At 41.4% G+C, this 16,968-nt stretch overlaps 1 protein-coding gene across 2 annotated transcripts in view; it reads right to left on the reverse strand.

The window, feature by feature from the left end:
• The window catches only part of LOC125884311 (polyunsaturated fatty acid 5-lipoxygenase-like), a 78,332-nt gene that overhangs the window by 12,855 nt on the left and 48,509 nt on the right, over window positions 1-16,968 (reverse strand). For both annotated transcript variants that reach the window (XM_049569220.1, XM_049569212.1), the window contains exons 6-10: window positions 10,401-10,470; window positions 10,186-10,283; window positions 1,158-1,230; window positions 834-956; window positions 620-723 (exon numbers count right to left, since the gene is read on the reverse strand). In XM_049569220.1, the coding sequence (XP_049425177.1) occupies window positions 620-723; window positions 834-956; window positions 1,158-1,230; window positions 10,186-10,283; window positions 10,401-10,470 (468 nt within the window). The remainder of the gene's footprint in view (window positions 1-619; window positions 724-833; window positions 957-1,157; window positions 1,231-10,185; window positions 10,284-10,400; window positions 10,471-16,968) is intronic.

Consider the following 16,968-nt stretch of genomic DNA (forward strand, 5'->3'; position numbering starts at 1 on the left):
CCTATGTGCTCCTTGCCCGCTCTCGTGTTCGTGTTCAGCAATTGCAGTTGGTGCAGACGTGGCTGCTGCCACGCTCCTGTCGGTCCCCTCTTCCAGCCATGCTGCCTTTTGCTTTTGAGTTGCCGTCTGTTGTTTTGCACTGACAACATGCACCTTACATTAGCCAACACATCCATACACCCTCACACACCACTGATACTGACTTCCACACCCCATCGCAGTATTTATTGTTTACATTGTTTAATAAACTTTTGTTAACTTTTGGAACCGCCCGGTCTACATCTCCCTCATTTGTTGCGGCCTACAAGCCGGCCGTAACACTACCTCTTGGGAGAATCTGATGTTTATCCTATTATGCCTTACTGAAATTAAGAGTTGGATGTCCAAAACCTTTCCACAGTTGAGTGACTTAAAATCAGAAATAATTATAATAATTACATTTGGCCCAAGAACTAGATGGATTACCAACAATCTATTCTGGGTGCCTTATCTAATAATTTTAAATTATCATCATCTTCATCATCATCATCATCATCATTATTATTATTATCATTATTATTATTATTATTATTAGTATACATACATTATCAAGTATTACATTACGATGATAGCACAGTACCTGATATGTCAGTCCGGTTGAACCAGAACACCCCCTCGATGTCATCAATACAAGTCCAGTTCTTCCTGGAATCAGCCAGTCCCTTCACTTTCAGCTCAGCCAGCCTAGAAAAAAAAAGCAAAAAGTAAGTTTTCTTGGATGACTTCAGTTTGTTTAATAGGACATGCACAGTCACATAGATATATAGATGTATGACAGAATTTGGGGACTTTACCCAACAGCTGCAGTGAGCTTAAACCCTGCCTTCTTGGTGAAGGAGAACTGGACCTCAGAAGGCAGATCAGAGAGGTTTTCTGCCTTCATGCAGTGGGGTATTCCCTTTGTATGCTCATACCAGCTGGAAAAAAATATTAAAGTATTTAAAGGTATGCAAGCAGTACTTGACACATATTCATGTAATTAACATTGCAATTCTGCTTACAGTATAACAGAGTTGAATATACCCTGGCAGGTGTAACAACACTTTATAAAGCGGTTTGTATGCATGTTAGTTTTGGGGTGCATAAAGTTAAAATGTGAATAAGCTCTCAGCTCTCACCGATAGTCCTTCTCTCGCTGATTCCTGTCCGGTTGGCTTCCAGAAATATAGGTCCAAAAATTAACTATTAGATCTGTAGCAAGAAAGAACCAAAACAAGTTTTATAGTTCTTTATACAGTATGTTGGAATTAATTTACTCCAGCCTCCTTACAATCCAGCTTTCAACACTTGTCTGTTTTTAATGTCTTCTGTGGTCAGTGAATAGCGTACAGGATGTCAGACAAGCAAATTTGCACAAACCTCTTCTCTCACTGAAGCGGGACCAAACATTGGTATGTGACGAGGTCAGACTGAGAATGTATTGAGCACACAGACAGTATGTAACAGCATTATTAAAAATGGTACTGGAAAACCAGACAATCCAAATTACTCTGTAAAAGAAAACAATGTAATTATAAATAAAGCAAAAGAAATTGCCAATAAATGTGATGTATATTTTGTAAACACTGGAAAGAATTTAGCAAATGAGATTGTGGATTCAAGAAATAAGGATGGTGTAGATCCTTATTAGGGGTGTTGATGAAAAGGAAATACTCGAGTGTTGTTGCAGCATATGATGGCTACCACAGAGTGTTGGAGGCAATGTCAGACCAAGGAGGCAGATCATTTCCATGTACAGTACAGGCCAAAAGTTTGGACACACCTTCTCATTCAATGCATTTTCTTTATTTTCATGACTATTTACATTGTAGATTCTCACTGAAGGCATCAAAACTATGAATGAACACATGTGGAGTTATGTACTTAACAAAAAAAGGTGAAATAACTGAAAACATGTTTTATATTCTAGTTTCTTCAAAATAGCCACCCTTTGCTCTGATTACTGCTTTGCACACTCTTGGCATTCTCTCCATGAGCTTCAAGAGGTAGTCACCTGAAATGGTTTCCACTTCACAGGTGTGCCTTATCAGGGTTAATTAGTGGAATTTCTTGCTTTATCAATGGGGTTGGGACCATCAGTTGTGTTGTGCAGAAGTCAGGTTAATACACAGCCGACAGCCCTATTGGACAACTGTTAAAATTCATATTATGGCAAGAACCAATCAGCTAACTAAAGAAAAACGAGTGGCCATCATTACTTTAAGAAATGAAGGTCAGTCAGTCCGGAAAATTGCAAAAACTTTAAATGTGTCCCCAAGTGGAGTCACAAAAACCATCAAGCGCTACAACGAAACTGGCACACATGAGGACCGACCCAGGAAAGGAAGACCAAGAGTCACCTCTGCTTCTGAGGATAAGTTCATCCGAGTCACCAGCCTCAGAAATGGCAAGTTAACAGCAGCTCAGATCAGAGACCAGATGAATGCCACACAGAGTTCTAGCAGCAGACCCATCTCTAGAACAACTGTTAAGAGGAGACTGCATGAATCAGGCCTTCATGGTCAAATAGCTGCTAGGAAACCACTGCTAAGGAGAGGCAACAAGCAGAAGAGATTTGTTTGGGCCAAGAAACACAAGGAATGGACATTAGACCAGTGGAAATCTGTGCTTTGGTCTGATGAGTCCAAATTTGAGATCTTTGGTTCCAACCGCCGTGTCTTTGTGAGACGCAGAAAAGGTGAACGGATGGATTCCACACGCCTGGTTCCCACTGTGAAGCATGAAGGAGGAGGTGTGATGGTGTGGGGGTGTTTTGCTGGTGACACTGTTGGGGATTTATTCAAAACTGAAGGCACACTGAACCAGCATGGCTACCACAGCATCCTGCAGCGACATGCCATCCCATCCGGTTTGCGTTTAGTTGGACGATCATTTATTTTTCAACAGGACAATGACCCCAAACACACCTCCAGGCTGTGTAAGGGCTATTTGACCAAGAAGGAGAGTGATGGAGTGCTGCGGCAGATGACCTGGCCTCCACAGTCACCGGACCTGAACCCAATCGAGATGGTTTGGGGTGAGCTGGACCGTAGAGTGAAGGCAAAGGGGCCAACAAGTGCTAAACACCTCTGGGAACTCCTTCAAGACTGTTGGAAAACTATTTCAGGTGACTACCTCTTGAAGCTCATGGAGAGAATGCCAAGAGTGTGCAAAGCAGTAATCAGAGCAAAGGGTGGCTATTTTGAAGAAACTAGAATATAAAACATGTTTTCAGTTATTACATAACATAACTCCACATGTGTTCATTCAGTTTTGATGCCTTCAGTGAGAATCTACAATGTAAATAGTCATGAAAATAAAGAAAACGCATTGAATGAGAAGGTGTGTCCAAACTTTTGGCCTGTACTGTATTTTGGTCATGCCCCGTACTGGCAGAGTACTGGAAAAATATTCATCAAGCTGTTCTGATCAAACAGTGATCAGAACCACTATTCCTTTCAGATTTGATGTTTTATATCTTTGCAACATTCCAGATGAAATACACTCCAATAGAACCCTTGTCAAGATACAGCTGACCGCAGGTAAAAAAGCCATAACTCAAAGGTGGCTGAAGCCTCAAGCACCCTCGACTAAAGAGTGGGTAGATATAATTTACCAAATATATAAGATGGAAAAACTAACATATTCCCTAAGATTGCAATATGACAAATTTACTAATACATGGTGAAGCTGGATAGATTATATTAAACCCAGTAGATGTGAATTTGATTAAATTGTAAATATATGAGCGAATTATGACCAGTCCCCACAGTTCTTTTATAAATTGTTTTGTTTTGTCTTTCTGTCAATCATGTGGCACCAAAGCTTATACATGTCTGTGAGTTAATGGAGAATGACTTTGATATGATTGGGTCTTGGATATACATCATAATTTGAACTCATCTCTCTATCTTTTCAGTATTGTTTCACTTCATCATGTAGAAGAGGTTTTAGTTATGTTCTAGTCTTCCTTGCTGTAAATACAGTACTTGACTTAGTGATAATCTGAAGATGGAAATGGAAAAACAGACATGATGTAAAATGTTTTTGTGACATTATGTATATTATTGGTTGCCAATGAAAAGAAAATTACAAAAAAAAAAAAAAAGGAAATACTCGATATTGTTTTGAAAAAAAGTAACAATAAAAGTCCACTGATTTGACTGACATTGATATGTCGTTGGTAAAAAAAAATATTAGTGAGTATATTGTGAAAGCACTGGCAAATAAATTTCACAAATTTAAAAATCATCAAAAGATGTTAAAATAGAAAGAGTGTATGAAAATGTATTATTTCTGGGTATGACAAGTAATCATAAGCTATGTTAGAAACTATCACTTTGATTGTAGAGTCCTAACTTTTATTTGTAGATGCAGCGTCAAACTGTGGTGTCTAACGGTTTGCCAAAACTTCCTTGAGGCCAACCGAAAGTCCTTCTCCATAGCTTCCCCGAACTCCTCCCATACCCAAATTTTTGCTTTAGCGACCACCACAGCTGCAGCCCTTCTGGCCAACCAGTAGCTGTGTGCTGGTTCAAGTGATCCCTGGGCCAACTAGACCCAAAAGGCCTCCTTCTTCAGCCTGATGGCCTCCCTCACCGTCGGTGTCCACCAGTGGGTTCTTAGGTTGCCGCCACAACAGGCCCTGACAACCTTCTGACCACAGCTCTTAGCAGCCGCCCCCATGATGGAGGCTTTGAACATGGACCACTGTGATTCCATGCCCCCAAGATGGCAACTGAAGACCTCACGGACAGGGGCCTCAGCCAGATGTTCCCAGTTCACCCTCACCCTCCCTGCCATCTTATCTAACTCACCACCAGGTGGTGATCAGTTGACAGCTCTGTTCCTCTCTTCACCTGAGTGTCCATATCACACGGCCGCAGCTCTGCTGATATGACCACAAAGTTGATCATCGATCTTTGGCCTGGGGTGTTCTGGTACTAGGTACACTCATGAACCTCCCTGTGCTTGAACATGGTGTTTGTTATGGCCATTCCATGACTAGTACAGAAGTCCAATAACAAAACACAGCTCGGGTTTCGGTCAGGCAGGCCATTCCTCCCAATCATCCCCCTCCAGGTTTCTCCGTCATTGCCCACATGACGTTGAAGTCTCCCAGAAGAACTATGGAATCTCCAACCGGCACCGCTTCCAGGACACCGCCAAGACACTCCAGGAAGGCCATGTACTCTGTACTGTTGTTCAGTGCATACGCACAGTCAGAGACCCACAGTTGTATAAAGGCGACCCTCTCAGTCTCCACAGAGAATCTTGTCTTTGTACTGTATTCAAATTTATACATAGTCAAATAAGATTTTCGGATCTTTGCATTCTGCTTTCATTTACGTCTTACACAGTGTTCCATCTTTTTCAGAATCAGGGTTGTACATGCTTTAAAATTTTGAGGTTTAGTTAATCTTAAAACTTGACGGATATTGTACAAGCACAAAATCATTTGCTTCCTAACTGTATTCAAAGGTGGTCTGAAATTTACGGAAGTGCATCGCATTCACTGGATAAAAAAAATTTTGACACCATGGGCTCTAGTTTCCCGGCACGGCGCAGCGCAGGGTGGCGAACCCCGTGCAGAGCTAGTTTCGAGCAGCGCAACCCGAGGCACGCTCAGTTTGGTAGTTTGGCAGACCGAGGTGCACTGAGATGGGTGTGGCAGCGCAGCAGGGGGAGGTGTCGACAGATCCAGCTTGGTGCAGTGACAGTTTCGTACCAAAAAGCCTCGCCGAAGCTCGCCATCTGAAACCAGGTCGACTGTCAGTGCAAGGGGAGCGCAGCCGGTGTAAGCTGAAGTTTGGCTGACCGGTGGACAGTGCGCACACGTCACCAAAACCTCACAGGCAGGTTTCCAGAATATCAGGCACATTAATGATGCAATAAATAGCCACAAAACCACTATTTAATGCAACTATCTGCAATCAGCACATAAATGTATCTCTATACCAACTGTCTCGTCACATCTGATGTCAGATCAAAGGGGATTGGCACCTTTTGGCACGTTTGGCACACGTAATGGAAACCCAACCTGATTTGATTAACACAGCTGCAAACTAATGAGTTCACATCCCTCTCAGCCAACCACAAACAGCCACAGCATCAGATATGGAGTATATATATTCAGCATCTGTCATCTTAGAAAAGTCAAAAGATAAGAAACAGAGTGAGACTGCGAGAGAGAAAGAGAGAGTGCGCACAACAGAGAAACACAACATTGATTTACAATTGTGGTGACCTCCTCCCAGGCTACCTTTGCATCATCAGCCCGTGGAGGTCTGCTCGCAGTTCTGTATATTCAGACACTGTGAGCAGACCTCCCGGACCAAAACATCAGTTTCCTCCTGGGAGAAGTTTGGCCGTCTGACGCTGCTGCTCTCTTCTGCCATGGTGAATTGAGTAAACTCTCATTACACCTTCGCGCGGCGCATTTAAGGGCGAGGAGAGGGGCTCGTTTGATTGGTGTGATGTGTGTAAAACCCGCTCCAGGCCTTCTCTCCTCCCTCTTTCCGACTTGCGTAGGTAGGAGGGACGGAGGTGGGACAGACAAGTAGCTGCGCCAGCTGTGCCAAACTTGCAAAATCCGCCTGGCCACACCCAGTTGGCGCTTTGCCCCCTGCCTCGCCCAGTCTGCGAAACTAGAGCCCATCATCTCGTAATTACGAGATTCTGATGTCGTAATTACGAGATAAGATAAAGAAAAAGAAAAAGTTCTTGTTGCCTGTAAATTATTTATTTAATCATTTATGTGTTGCTGCTGTACATCTTCAGTAAGTATTTCATTGGAAAACAAGGCACCAGATAAACTAGCCAATTGTATCTATATTCTGTGTAACCCTCAGGAAAAAAGTTGAATCATTCATATACAAATAAGTTATTGTACCACAGACAGAGGGTACTGTTCTTACTGATGCATGGCTGTTACACACTACACACACAACTATTTGCCGTTGACCTTCATTGAATCACCCTAAAAACGACACCAGGCAGCTACAATACAGACCTCTACACACATCAGACTGGCAGGTCGTAACTTGATATTCTGCTTTTCTACGACTGAGATGTTCGGTTGCCGGTTCTACGCAGGGGCAAGAGGGGGCAATGCCCCCTTAAACAAATGTCTTGCCCCCTCAAATCAAATCTGCCAAAAAGGCACAAAACAGAAAAGTTTTCTCATCTGTCTCCACTCCACTCTGTGCTGTGTGTGCCTTGATCTACTGTCTGCAGTCGGCAGAGACCCTCCCCCCAGTAAACACCCAATCACTATTTATTATGCAAATGAGCCAAGATGCATCGGCATCAGGTTTCTCAGTTTCAGTGAGGCAGAATGAAGCAATAAAGTGAAGCTCTGTTAAACTCGTCGTAGCGTCTCGTGTCGTGTGATACTTTATATATAGTTAACAACAAAAAACAAAAGTAAATATAGTAGTGTGAGCAAAGAGTGTGAGCCTGTCAGTGCAAACGTTTCTTCAATCACACAAGCACAGCGAGAGCTGAGTGCCTGCCGCATGTCACATACTGAGGACAAATGCCCTGTGTGTGCCAGACCCCCACATAAAGCCCTGCCCAGCCCCTGTGCGCTGTTTTTTGATAATCACAGCGATTTTTACAAAGCTTTTATTAACTTTTCACTCCTGCAGCTTTCAGCAGCTCAAAGGAGAGTGGAGTGAAGAGAAATCTGTTAAATTGCTAACAAAAAAAAAAAAAAAGGCTCTAGCCTATATTTGTTGTGTTTATTAGTTCTGTTAGTTTGAGAAGTTTTTTTTTATAAGACTAGCTTTGGTAAATACTGGCTATAGTGAGGTTATTGTAATTATTAGGTTCAAATTTATTTCATATGTCTAGATGCCTAATGGCCATCCAATAAGATAAATGTTAAGATGTTGGTTGTGCCTGGATGAAGAATATTTTTATTTTATTTTTCCTTAATTTTTATTTTATTTTTGTTTATTTTATTTTTCAGTTTTCCTCCCTGGAGATTGCCACCTTATTGTGGTCAGGGGGTTTGCGTGCCTCAGTGACCCTAACAGCTATACCAGCAGGAGCTTAGTCTTCAGGTGGGACACCCAAGTTGGACAGGTCTTAGGGAAGAGGCCTGACAAAGTGCAATCCATTTCTTTAGGTTGGGGGTTGGACACACAGCTAACAACAACCCAATTCCATGTAGAAAACACTGTTATCAACAACAAAACAAGCGGCGAGTACATTTGAGACCATGGTGCTTTGACCCTCTATAGGGCACTCACACAGCGTCCCCACATCCTGCGAGTGAGTGAGTGAGTGAGTGACCGACCTGTATTTGTCAGCTCTACCTATGGCAAAAATGTGCTGGAGCGTGATGCCCCCTTCACATTTATGACTGCCCCCTCATATATGCCTGCCTACAACCGGCTCATCTTTATCATCAGTTTGTAGAACCTGTTATCACGTTTAACGATGAGCAATGAGATCAGTGATGTGATTGGCTGAGAGAGTATTTACTGTAATAATCACTACACCCACTGATCTAGACTAAATTCACCTTCACCAAGCCCTTTACATATTGAGTCACAGCACGAGATGTTCATAGAGACTCAAAATATTTTTCAGGAGAATGCAAAAGTTTTAGGAAAGAACACAAAAGTCTCTCTGGAGAATACCACAGTATTTATCTTTTTTCACCCATCTATATTTTCTCTTCCATCTTTTTTTTTTAACAATCATCCTTTTTTCCTCCCCCATCTTTTTTTTTTACCCATCTATTTTTTTCTCTCCCATCTCACCTTAGGGGCTCTGTAAGTTACAATATGAGGATGTTTGTTAACCTTACAACAATATATTTGCAGTATTTGTATTTCCAGTATATTAGGGCCACAAGCCAACATTACCTTACACGGGACACAAACCCCAGTCTCCTGTGTGAAAGTTCTGTACTTAACCAGGTCATTCCCTCCATTTTTTTCACCTTATGGCCCAAATGTGCTGTTGTATTCTTCTCCTTGTTTACCTGATTTTAGAAAACTTTTTGAACTGGTGCTTTCCTATGGTTTCTGTGAGGAAGATTTGAATTTGGTTAATGTTGTGGTTTCTGATCATAGGACAGTGCTCTTCCAAGTTCCACTCCTCTTGCCTGACCCCATACCCACCACACTGATTTGCTCCTGCCTCCTAAATTCACTCTCTGTTCCACTTTTCTGCCAAGCTTTTAGATACAGGGGCACACGCATAGAGGAACTTGTTAGTGTTAAGAATATTTAATTGTTTGTTTGCTCCAAATGACCTCAGTGTCCTAAGGAAGTAAACACATTTTTGTACCTAATATAATCTGCACTCCAGGATACAGCAGGATCTACGTATGGAGATATAAATATATATTGAAATGTAGAAACCTGTTCAACCTTTATTAGCTGTTTGAAAAACTATGTTGACATCAATGATGGATTGGTTCATCTCTTATCTGTCAAAAAGGTCCCTCTTTGTTACACTTGGATATGCCCCCTGCTCTTGTGTCCCCAGGGGCGCCGCCAGGGATTTTGGGCCCCATGAAAAGAATTTTCACTAGGCCCTATACACAGCTGGCCTGGTCTATAAGCTGCTTATATACCAGGGACAAAGTTAATATTCCATAACTTTCCGCCACATGAACCACTAACAAACTCACCTTGCTTTTTGAAATACTGGGTGACATACTGTCGACCCTTTGCTTCTTTCTCCTCTCTTAGCTTCCTTTCTTTCCGTTTTTGGCTACCTGATTTTTGAGGCATATTGCCGTCTCCGCCTCCTTACCCGTTGTCTGTGACAAATTACGGCCCACTGCAGCTGATCCAGTCGGACTGAACCATTTTATGTAAATAGAGAGGGGGGGCATTAATGTTTCCAAAACAAATAAAGTTATTGTTACCAGTACATTGCAAATAAAATATATTTGTGATTATAAGTTAGTTAATAACTTAGTGTCATATTATTTTTTGTCAGTATTATAATTTTATTGGGGGCCTCTCTGGGCCCCTCTTAATCATGGGCCCATAGAATCCTTCTCCTTTTTCCCCCCTTTTCGGCGCCCCAGTGTGTCATCATCATCATTATCATCATTATTAATATTATTATTATTATTATTTTTATTATTAGTAGTAGTATACATACATTATCAAATATAACATTACAATGATAGTACAGTACCTGATAAGCTTTGCCACCAAAATATCCTCCTGATGTCATCAATATCAAGCCAGTTCTCCCTGTAACCAGGTAGACGTGCCAGGTACAGGCTAGCCAGGCTAGAAAATAAAAGCAAAAAGTAAGTTTACTTGGATGACTTAAGGTGGAAGCGGTTTGGATGCACTTTAGTTTTGGGTTGCATAAAGTTAAAATGTGAATAAGCTCTCAGCTCTCACCGATGTCGCAGATTCCTGTCCGGGTCCAATCCAAAATAATAGCCAAGAAGACACAGCATTCTAGCAGGTACTGTAGCAAGAAAAAAACAAAACAAGTTTTATAGTTCTTTATACAGTATGTTGGAATTAATTTACTTCAGCCTCCTCCGCCAAGACACTCCAGGAAGGCCATGTACTCTGTACTGTTGTTCAGTGCATACGCACAAACAGTCAGAGACCCACAGTTGTATAAAGGTGACCCTCTCAGTCTCCGCAGAGAATCTTGTCTTTGTACTGTATTCAAATTTATACATAGTCAAATAAGATTTTCGGATCTTTGCATTCTGCTTTCATTTACGTCTTACACAGTGTTCCATCTTTTTCAGAATCAGGGTTGTACATGCTTTAAAATTTTGAGGTTTAGTTAATCTTAAAACTTGACGGATATTGTACAAGCACAAATCATTTGCTTCCTAACTGTATTCAAAGGTGGTCTGAAATTTACAGAAGTGCATCGCATTCACTGGATAAAAAAAATTAGACACCATATCTCGTAATTACGAGATCCTGATCTCGTAATTACGAGATAAGATAAAGAAAAAGAAAAAGTTCTTGTTGCCTGTAAATCCTCGCTAAGCAGTGGGCAATGATGGCGCTATCGCAGTTAATCTGCTATTACTACCTTCTTGGTCTGAGACACTGGGAAATACTGTACTACGAGGCTGAAGTTGGCTTCCGATTCACAGCTTCCGATTGGAATTTCTCGGCCCACCTTAAATGTTGCATAACGCCTGTAGATGGCGGTATTCAGTCATTTTCAACCAATTCATGAACTGAAAAATTGAACAAATACAGGGAATATGAAATGAGAATGATCAGTAGAGTGCAATTGTCCTAAATTCTGAGCATTTTAACTGTAGCATATTTTTCTTATTGTCTTTACTCATGGTGAACTGCTTTTCAGTCTTGCTATTTCTGTCTATTTGGTCTTGTTTGCTCTGTATTAAAAAGTCTTAAGAAACTAATACTCCAGTATGGCAGGAGATGTCAAAGGGTGTCATAATCCTGAGTTTTATTCATTTTACTGTACTATTTTTTCTTAATGATCTCAATGTTAGAAGCAGAGGCTCTTCCTCTCTACTCAATGTTAACTGAGATCATTAAGAAATTATCTCAATTAAGAAATAGTCCAGATCACAAACCACTATACTTAGACCTGTCAAATCTGGACTTAATTATCTCAGAGAGGCTAAGGTGTCTTAAAAATGCAGTTTCTGATTTGTGAAACCTTTACTCTATTTGTTTATGCAAAAAAGGGTGATTTCACTGCTTTTTTCCCCATCCAGACCACATGAGACCACGTCCAGATCACAGACCACTATACTTAGACCTGTCAAATCTGGACCAGATTAACATGGAGAATCCAGAGACTCATTAAAACACAGTTTCTGATTTGTGAAACCTTTATTCTATTTGTGAAACTGCAAAAAAGGGTGATTGCACTGCCTTTTTTTTCCATCCAGACCACATGAGACCAGGTCTCATGTCTTGAAATACTGATGTTTCTTAAAAATGAGGATGGTATTAATATTAGTATGTTGACGCAGGCATCTCAAGTCGTTGGGATTGTTCAGGCAGAAAGCCCAGTCTGACATGCTGGATGTCGCCCTCTTTCTGCAGGAGTAGTTGAACTAACATGGGATGCTTTATGGTTACAAACCAAGTTGTTAATTTATCCATAGACATATATGAATTTACCTCTTCGTGGATGTGCAGTATGTGGTTCCGATCTTTTCTCATAATTACGAGATCCTGATGTCATAATTACGAGATCTTTTTTCTTTAACAATTTTTATTGATTTTACATTAAACAGTATACATTCATTTACAGCATACATACACGTCATTGCATATAGGACAATAATAGCATAGTAGCTGTAACACTCAAATACTTACAAGTATGTAAGATACCTCACCCACTTATCCCTCCTAATTTTTTTCACTGAGCCTTGGAAGGTGTGCCTAATTTTCTCTAATTTCAGAAAATACATGACGTCTCTAATCCATCTTGTGAAGTCAGGAGGAGCTTGTTCTTTCCAGGAGAGGAGAATGAGACGTCTAGCAATCAACGAGGTGAAAGCTATAATTGCATGAGCTTTGCTTCTAAGGGAGCGAGTTTCAGGGGTGAATCCAAATAGGGCACATATAGGGTTGGGATTGATGACTCTTTGAAGCATCTTAGTATAGGCGCTAAAGATATTGGGCCAAAATGTGCTAAGCCTGGGGCAGGACCAAAACATATGTATATAGTCCACTGGTTGACCCTTACAGCGAGGGCATGAAGGGTCAACATTAGGGAAGATTCTCGCCAGTCTTGCGTTGATCAAGTGTGCTCTCATAACAATTTTAAGCTGTATCACACTGTGCCTTTTGCAAAGAGAAGAGTTATGTACCGAGTCAAGCACTGCCTCTCATTGATTGTCTGTCATCTCCTCACTGAGGTCGTTCTCCCAAAGTCTCCTAACATCTTGCAGAGAGTGAGGGATGATATTGCATATATTGTTATAGAGAACAGAGATTAAAGCTTTACGATAAGGGGATAATGACAGGATATAATCAACTGTGTTGCTAGCTGTAAAGTCTGGAAAGGAGGCCATACTTTTCTGGGCAAAATGTTTAATTTGAAGGAATCTAAAGAAGTGAGATTTTGGTAAGTCGAATAGTTGAGAAAGTTGTGCAAATGATCCCAACTTGCCATCCACGTATAAGTTAAAGATTGATTTAATGCCCTTTGAGGACCAAATTCCAAAGGTTGAGTCAGAGAGAGAAGATGTGAAATTGTAATTATTCCTAATGGGAGAGTGTACCGATGTTGTCTGCAATTTAAAGTGCCTTCTGAATTGTGACCAGATTCTGATCGAGTGACATCACTGGATTAGCACCAAATTGGTTTGGGGTGGGGGGAGATGGGGCACATAGTACGAGCATAAATCAAGTGGGCAACAGGCATATTCCATTTGCACCCAGGTTTCGCACCCAGCGGGCTGGTCTCTCTCGATCCAATGCAGCATTGCCTTAATATTGCAAGACCAATGGTAATAGATAAAATTGGGTAAAGCCAGGCCAGCAAGCTTTTTAGGTCGCTGGAGGACACTTGTTTTAATTCATTGTGGTTTGCCCTTCCAGATAAACGAAGATATGCCTCTCTCCGGTAATATAATCATTTTAATTTAAGATTAATACGGCCAGCTATGGACAGTGGGAGGTTTGACCATCTAGCCATATTCTTTTTTACTTTTTTCAAACAAAACACCAAAATTCTTAGTAAAGAGGGATGAAAAAACAGATGTGATCTCGACTCCAAGATATTTAAAGCCCTTACTGAGGATTCTAAATGGAAAATGGGATGCAGGGATTAGGGTGGCTGCCTGATTAAGGGGAACATTTCAGTTTTTTCAAAATTGATTTTATAGCCTGAGAGTTTTCCGAATTGAGTTAGAATATTGAGGATGGCAGGTACGGATTTTAATGGGTCTGTAAAATACAATAGGATGTCATCCGCATATAAGGATAATTTGTGTATAAAGCCCCCTCGCTCTATACCCCGGAAGCCCTCGGATTGCCTAAGAGCAATAGCCAGAGGTTCAGTGGCTATGGCAAAGAGCAAGGGGGATAGACTGCAGCCTTGGCGTGTACCTCTACCAAGAGAGAAAAGCTCTGATTGCTGTCCATTGGTAATCACCAAGGCTAGAGGATGGGAATAAAGGAGTTTTAGTCAAGAGATGAAAGAATCATCAAAAACAAATTTTCTTAGGGCTGTGAACGAATATTGCCATTCGACTCGGTCAAACGCCTTCTCAGCATCAAGCGATATATCCATTTCGGGGGAGCGGGATGTAGGAGAGTAGACAATATTAAAAAGCCATCTAATGTTTGAGCTAGAGTGTCTATTTAGGATGAAACTGTTTGGTCTGAAGAAATTATATGTGGAACAATCTTCTCTATTCGAGCTGCTAGAACCTTGGATAAAATTTTATAATCCACATTCAGGAGAGAGATTGGACGGTAGGAGGAGCAATGGAGTGGGTCTTTACCTCCTTTTGGTAAAAGTGTTATTGCTGCTTGTTGAAGGGTTGGTGGAAGACAACCAGATGACAGAGACTCATTAAACATGGCTCGGAGGAGAGGACACAGTTTAGGTGCAAATTTATTATAGAACTCGGAGGTGTAACCATCTGGCCCTGGTGTTTTGTTGCATTTTAAGGATTTTATGGCTTCTAGAATCTCTGCATTGGATAGCTCACCTCCCAGTAGGGAATTTTGTTCAGCTGGAACAGAGGGGAAATTAAGGTTATCGAAGAAGTAGTTGAGCTGCGAAAAGTCATTGTCATATTCAGAGCTGTATAGGTCGCTATAGTATTGTTTGAAGGTATTGAAGGTTAATTTCTAAATGATCTGTTACTATTTCGCCTGTTTGCTTGTAAATTTTTGGAATAAGACGAGAGGACTGGACTGAGCTTGCTGGGCTAGTAGCTTGCCAGCCTTATCACCTGAATCAAAAATATTAGATCGAGCTTTTATGACCAAATACGTGGCTTTATCTGTGGAGACCAAGTCGTATTCTGTCTGTAGTTGCAGTCTTTCTTTAAGAAGTGTTGGAGAAGGGGAGGATGAGTACTAGCTATTGATCTCTGTAATGGATCGTGAAATGTCATTTAACTTAGAGTTTCTTTCTTTTTTGCCCTGGAAGAGTATTCAATTATTTCCCCTCGAAGATAAGCCTTGAAGGTCTCCCATAGGGTAGAATGGGAAACTTCTGGGGAGGTGTTGGTTTCAATGGAGAAGTTAATTTCTGAAGAAGCATGATTTATAAATTGTTCATCGGCCAGGAGGAGAGGGTTAAGTTTCCAGCTGCGAGAGCACCTGGGGCAGTTGGGTAAAGCTATGTGAGATGAGACAGCACCGTGATCCGAGATTGTAATACTATGATACGTACATGAACTAATGTTCCCCAGTAGTCTATTGTCTATCAGAAAGTAGCCGATCCGAGTATATGTGTGATGAACACTGGAGAAAAAGGAAAAAACTTTTTTGTTATTAAATTTAAATCTCCAAATATCCGAAACGCCATTCTGAGTTATGAAATCATTAACAACTTTGGCAGATTTGGTAAGGTGTTGGGCCCTGCTAGATGATCTGTCTAATACTGTGTTGAGTATGCAAATGAAATCGCCCCTATAATCAAGTTGTAATGGTTATCACTGGGAATTATAGAGAACAGCTTTTTAAAGAAGTTACAATCATCATAGTTTGGAGCATAGACGTTGACCAGAATGACAAGACTGGCGAATAAACAATGATGAATCTCCCATTTGTATCAGCAATCACTTCCTCAGCTTCCAACGGGGTATTTTTGTGTACAAGGATTGCTGTCCCTCTGGCTTTGGCGTTGAGCCGTGAGTGAAACACCTGACCAACCCAGCCTTTTTTAAGATATCTGACATGGTCATTCTTAAGGGGGGTTTCCTGTAAAGAGGCTATGTCTGAGTTTAATTGTTGTAGGTAGGATGCTATTTTCTGTCTTTTCACCCAGGTATTCATAAAGTGACCATGACCACATCATGTGTATATTTAAGATGGCAGCACCTTCTGTTTGGTTAGTCTGATGAAGAGCATAACGCTCGAAACGTCACTTTGGAGCCCTGCAGTGTGCGAGCGGTTTGTTCTTTCATCTCGTGTGCTTTTTTCAGCTCAGCACCTGCCCAGCTTTGGTCCGGATGTGCGTGTGAACTCTCTTTTTTACGTGTAACACCCAGGTATTCATACCTTTAGCATTTAAAGAAACAAAATGAATGGGCCGGCTTTGATTGGGATTAGATATAGCTGTCATATCTTAGGGCTGGGCGGTATGACAAAAATTTCATATCACGGTTTTAAGAAAAAATCATATCGGTTTCACGGTATTTTGCTCAGGTTCGGCCAACTTGACATGCTGCTGTGTTGTGCTATGGCCTATTCAAGTGCCGGAATTTGTTATTTACCTGACAACGCCTGAACACAACACACGCTCCGCTCCATTCCCTTTGGCTCCACTGACTGCGTACTGAAGCGACACGTAGAGAAGCCAGCGGGGTTGTTTACCATTTGCCGAGCCGAGAGGCTGCATGAAATGTTAAAGCATTTGTTATTACATATATTTGAGTTATCTACAAGTTTACTGTACTGTTTGTCATCTACTCACTTTCAAATGTCCGCCACGGACATTTACACAACGTCACGGATAAACATGGGTAAATGCATGAAAAAAATCATCACATATCACCTCTGACAATGGTTTATTCATTTAAAAACACATTGTGCTCGTTTAGCACACTATTTTTATCTGCTGGAGGGTTGCGTAGGGGAGCGTAGCGTGACAAAAATAGAAGAGCTGCCTAAAATAGAGTTGTCACGCCGCTGGAGCCGCTGTAATTGATTAACAGGGGGTGAGTTGCTACGGGACTCGCGCTGCAGACGTGTTGTGCCGCTGACGTGCCCAGCGGAACCCGGCCGTAACTGTCTCGGACTCGGGACGGGTCGTCTTCGGTCA

Source organism: Epinephelus fuscoguttatus, linkage group LG3 (assembly GCF_011397635.1).
Source record: "Epinephelus fuscoguttatus linkage group LG3, E.fuscoguttatus.final_Chr_v1".
NCBI lineage: Eukaryota > Metazoa > Chordata > Actinopteri > Perciformes > Serranidae > Epinephelus > Epinephelus fuscoguttatus.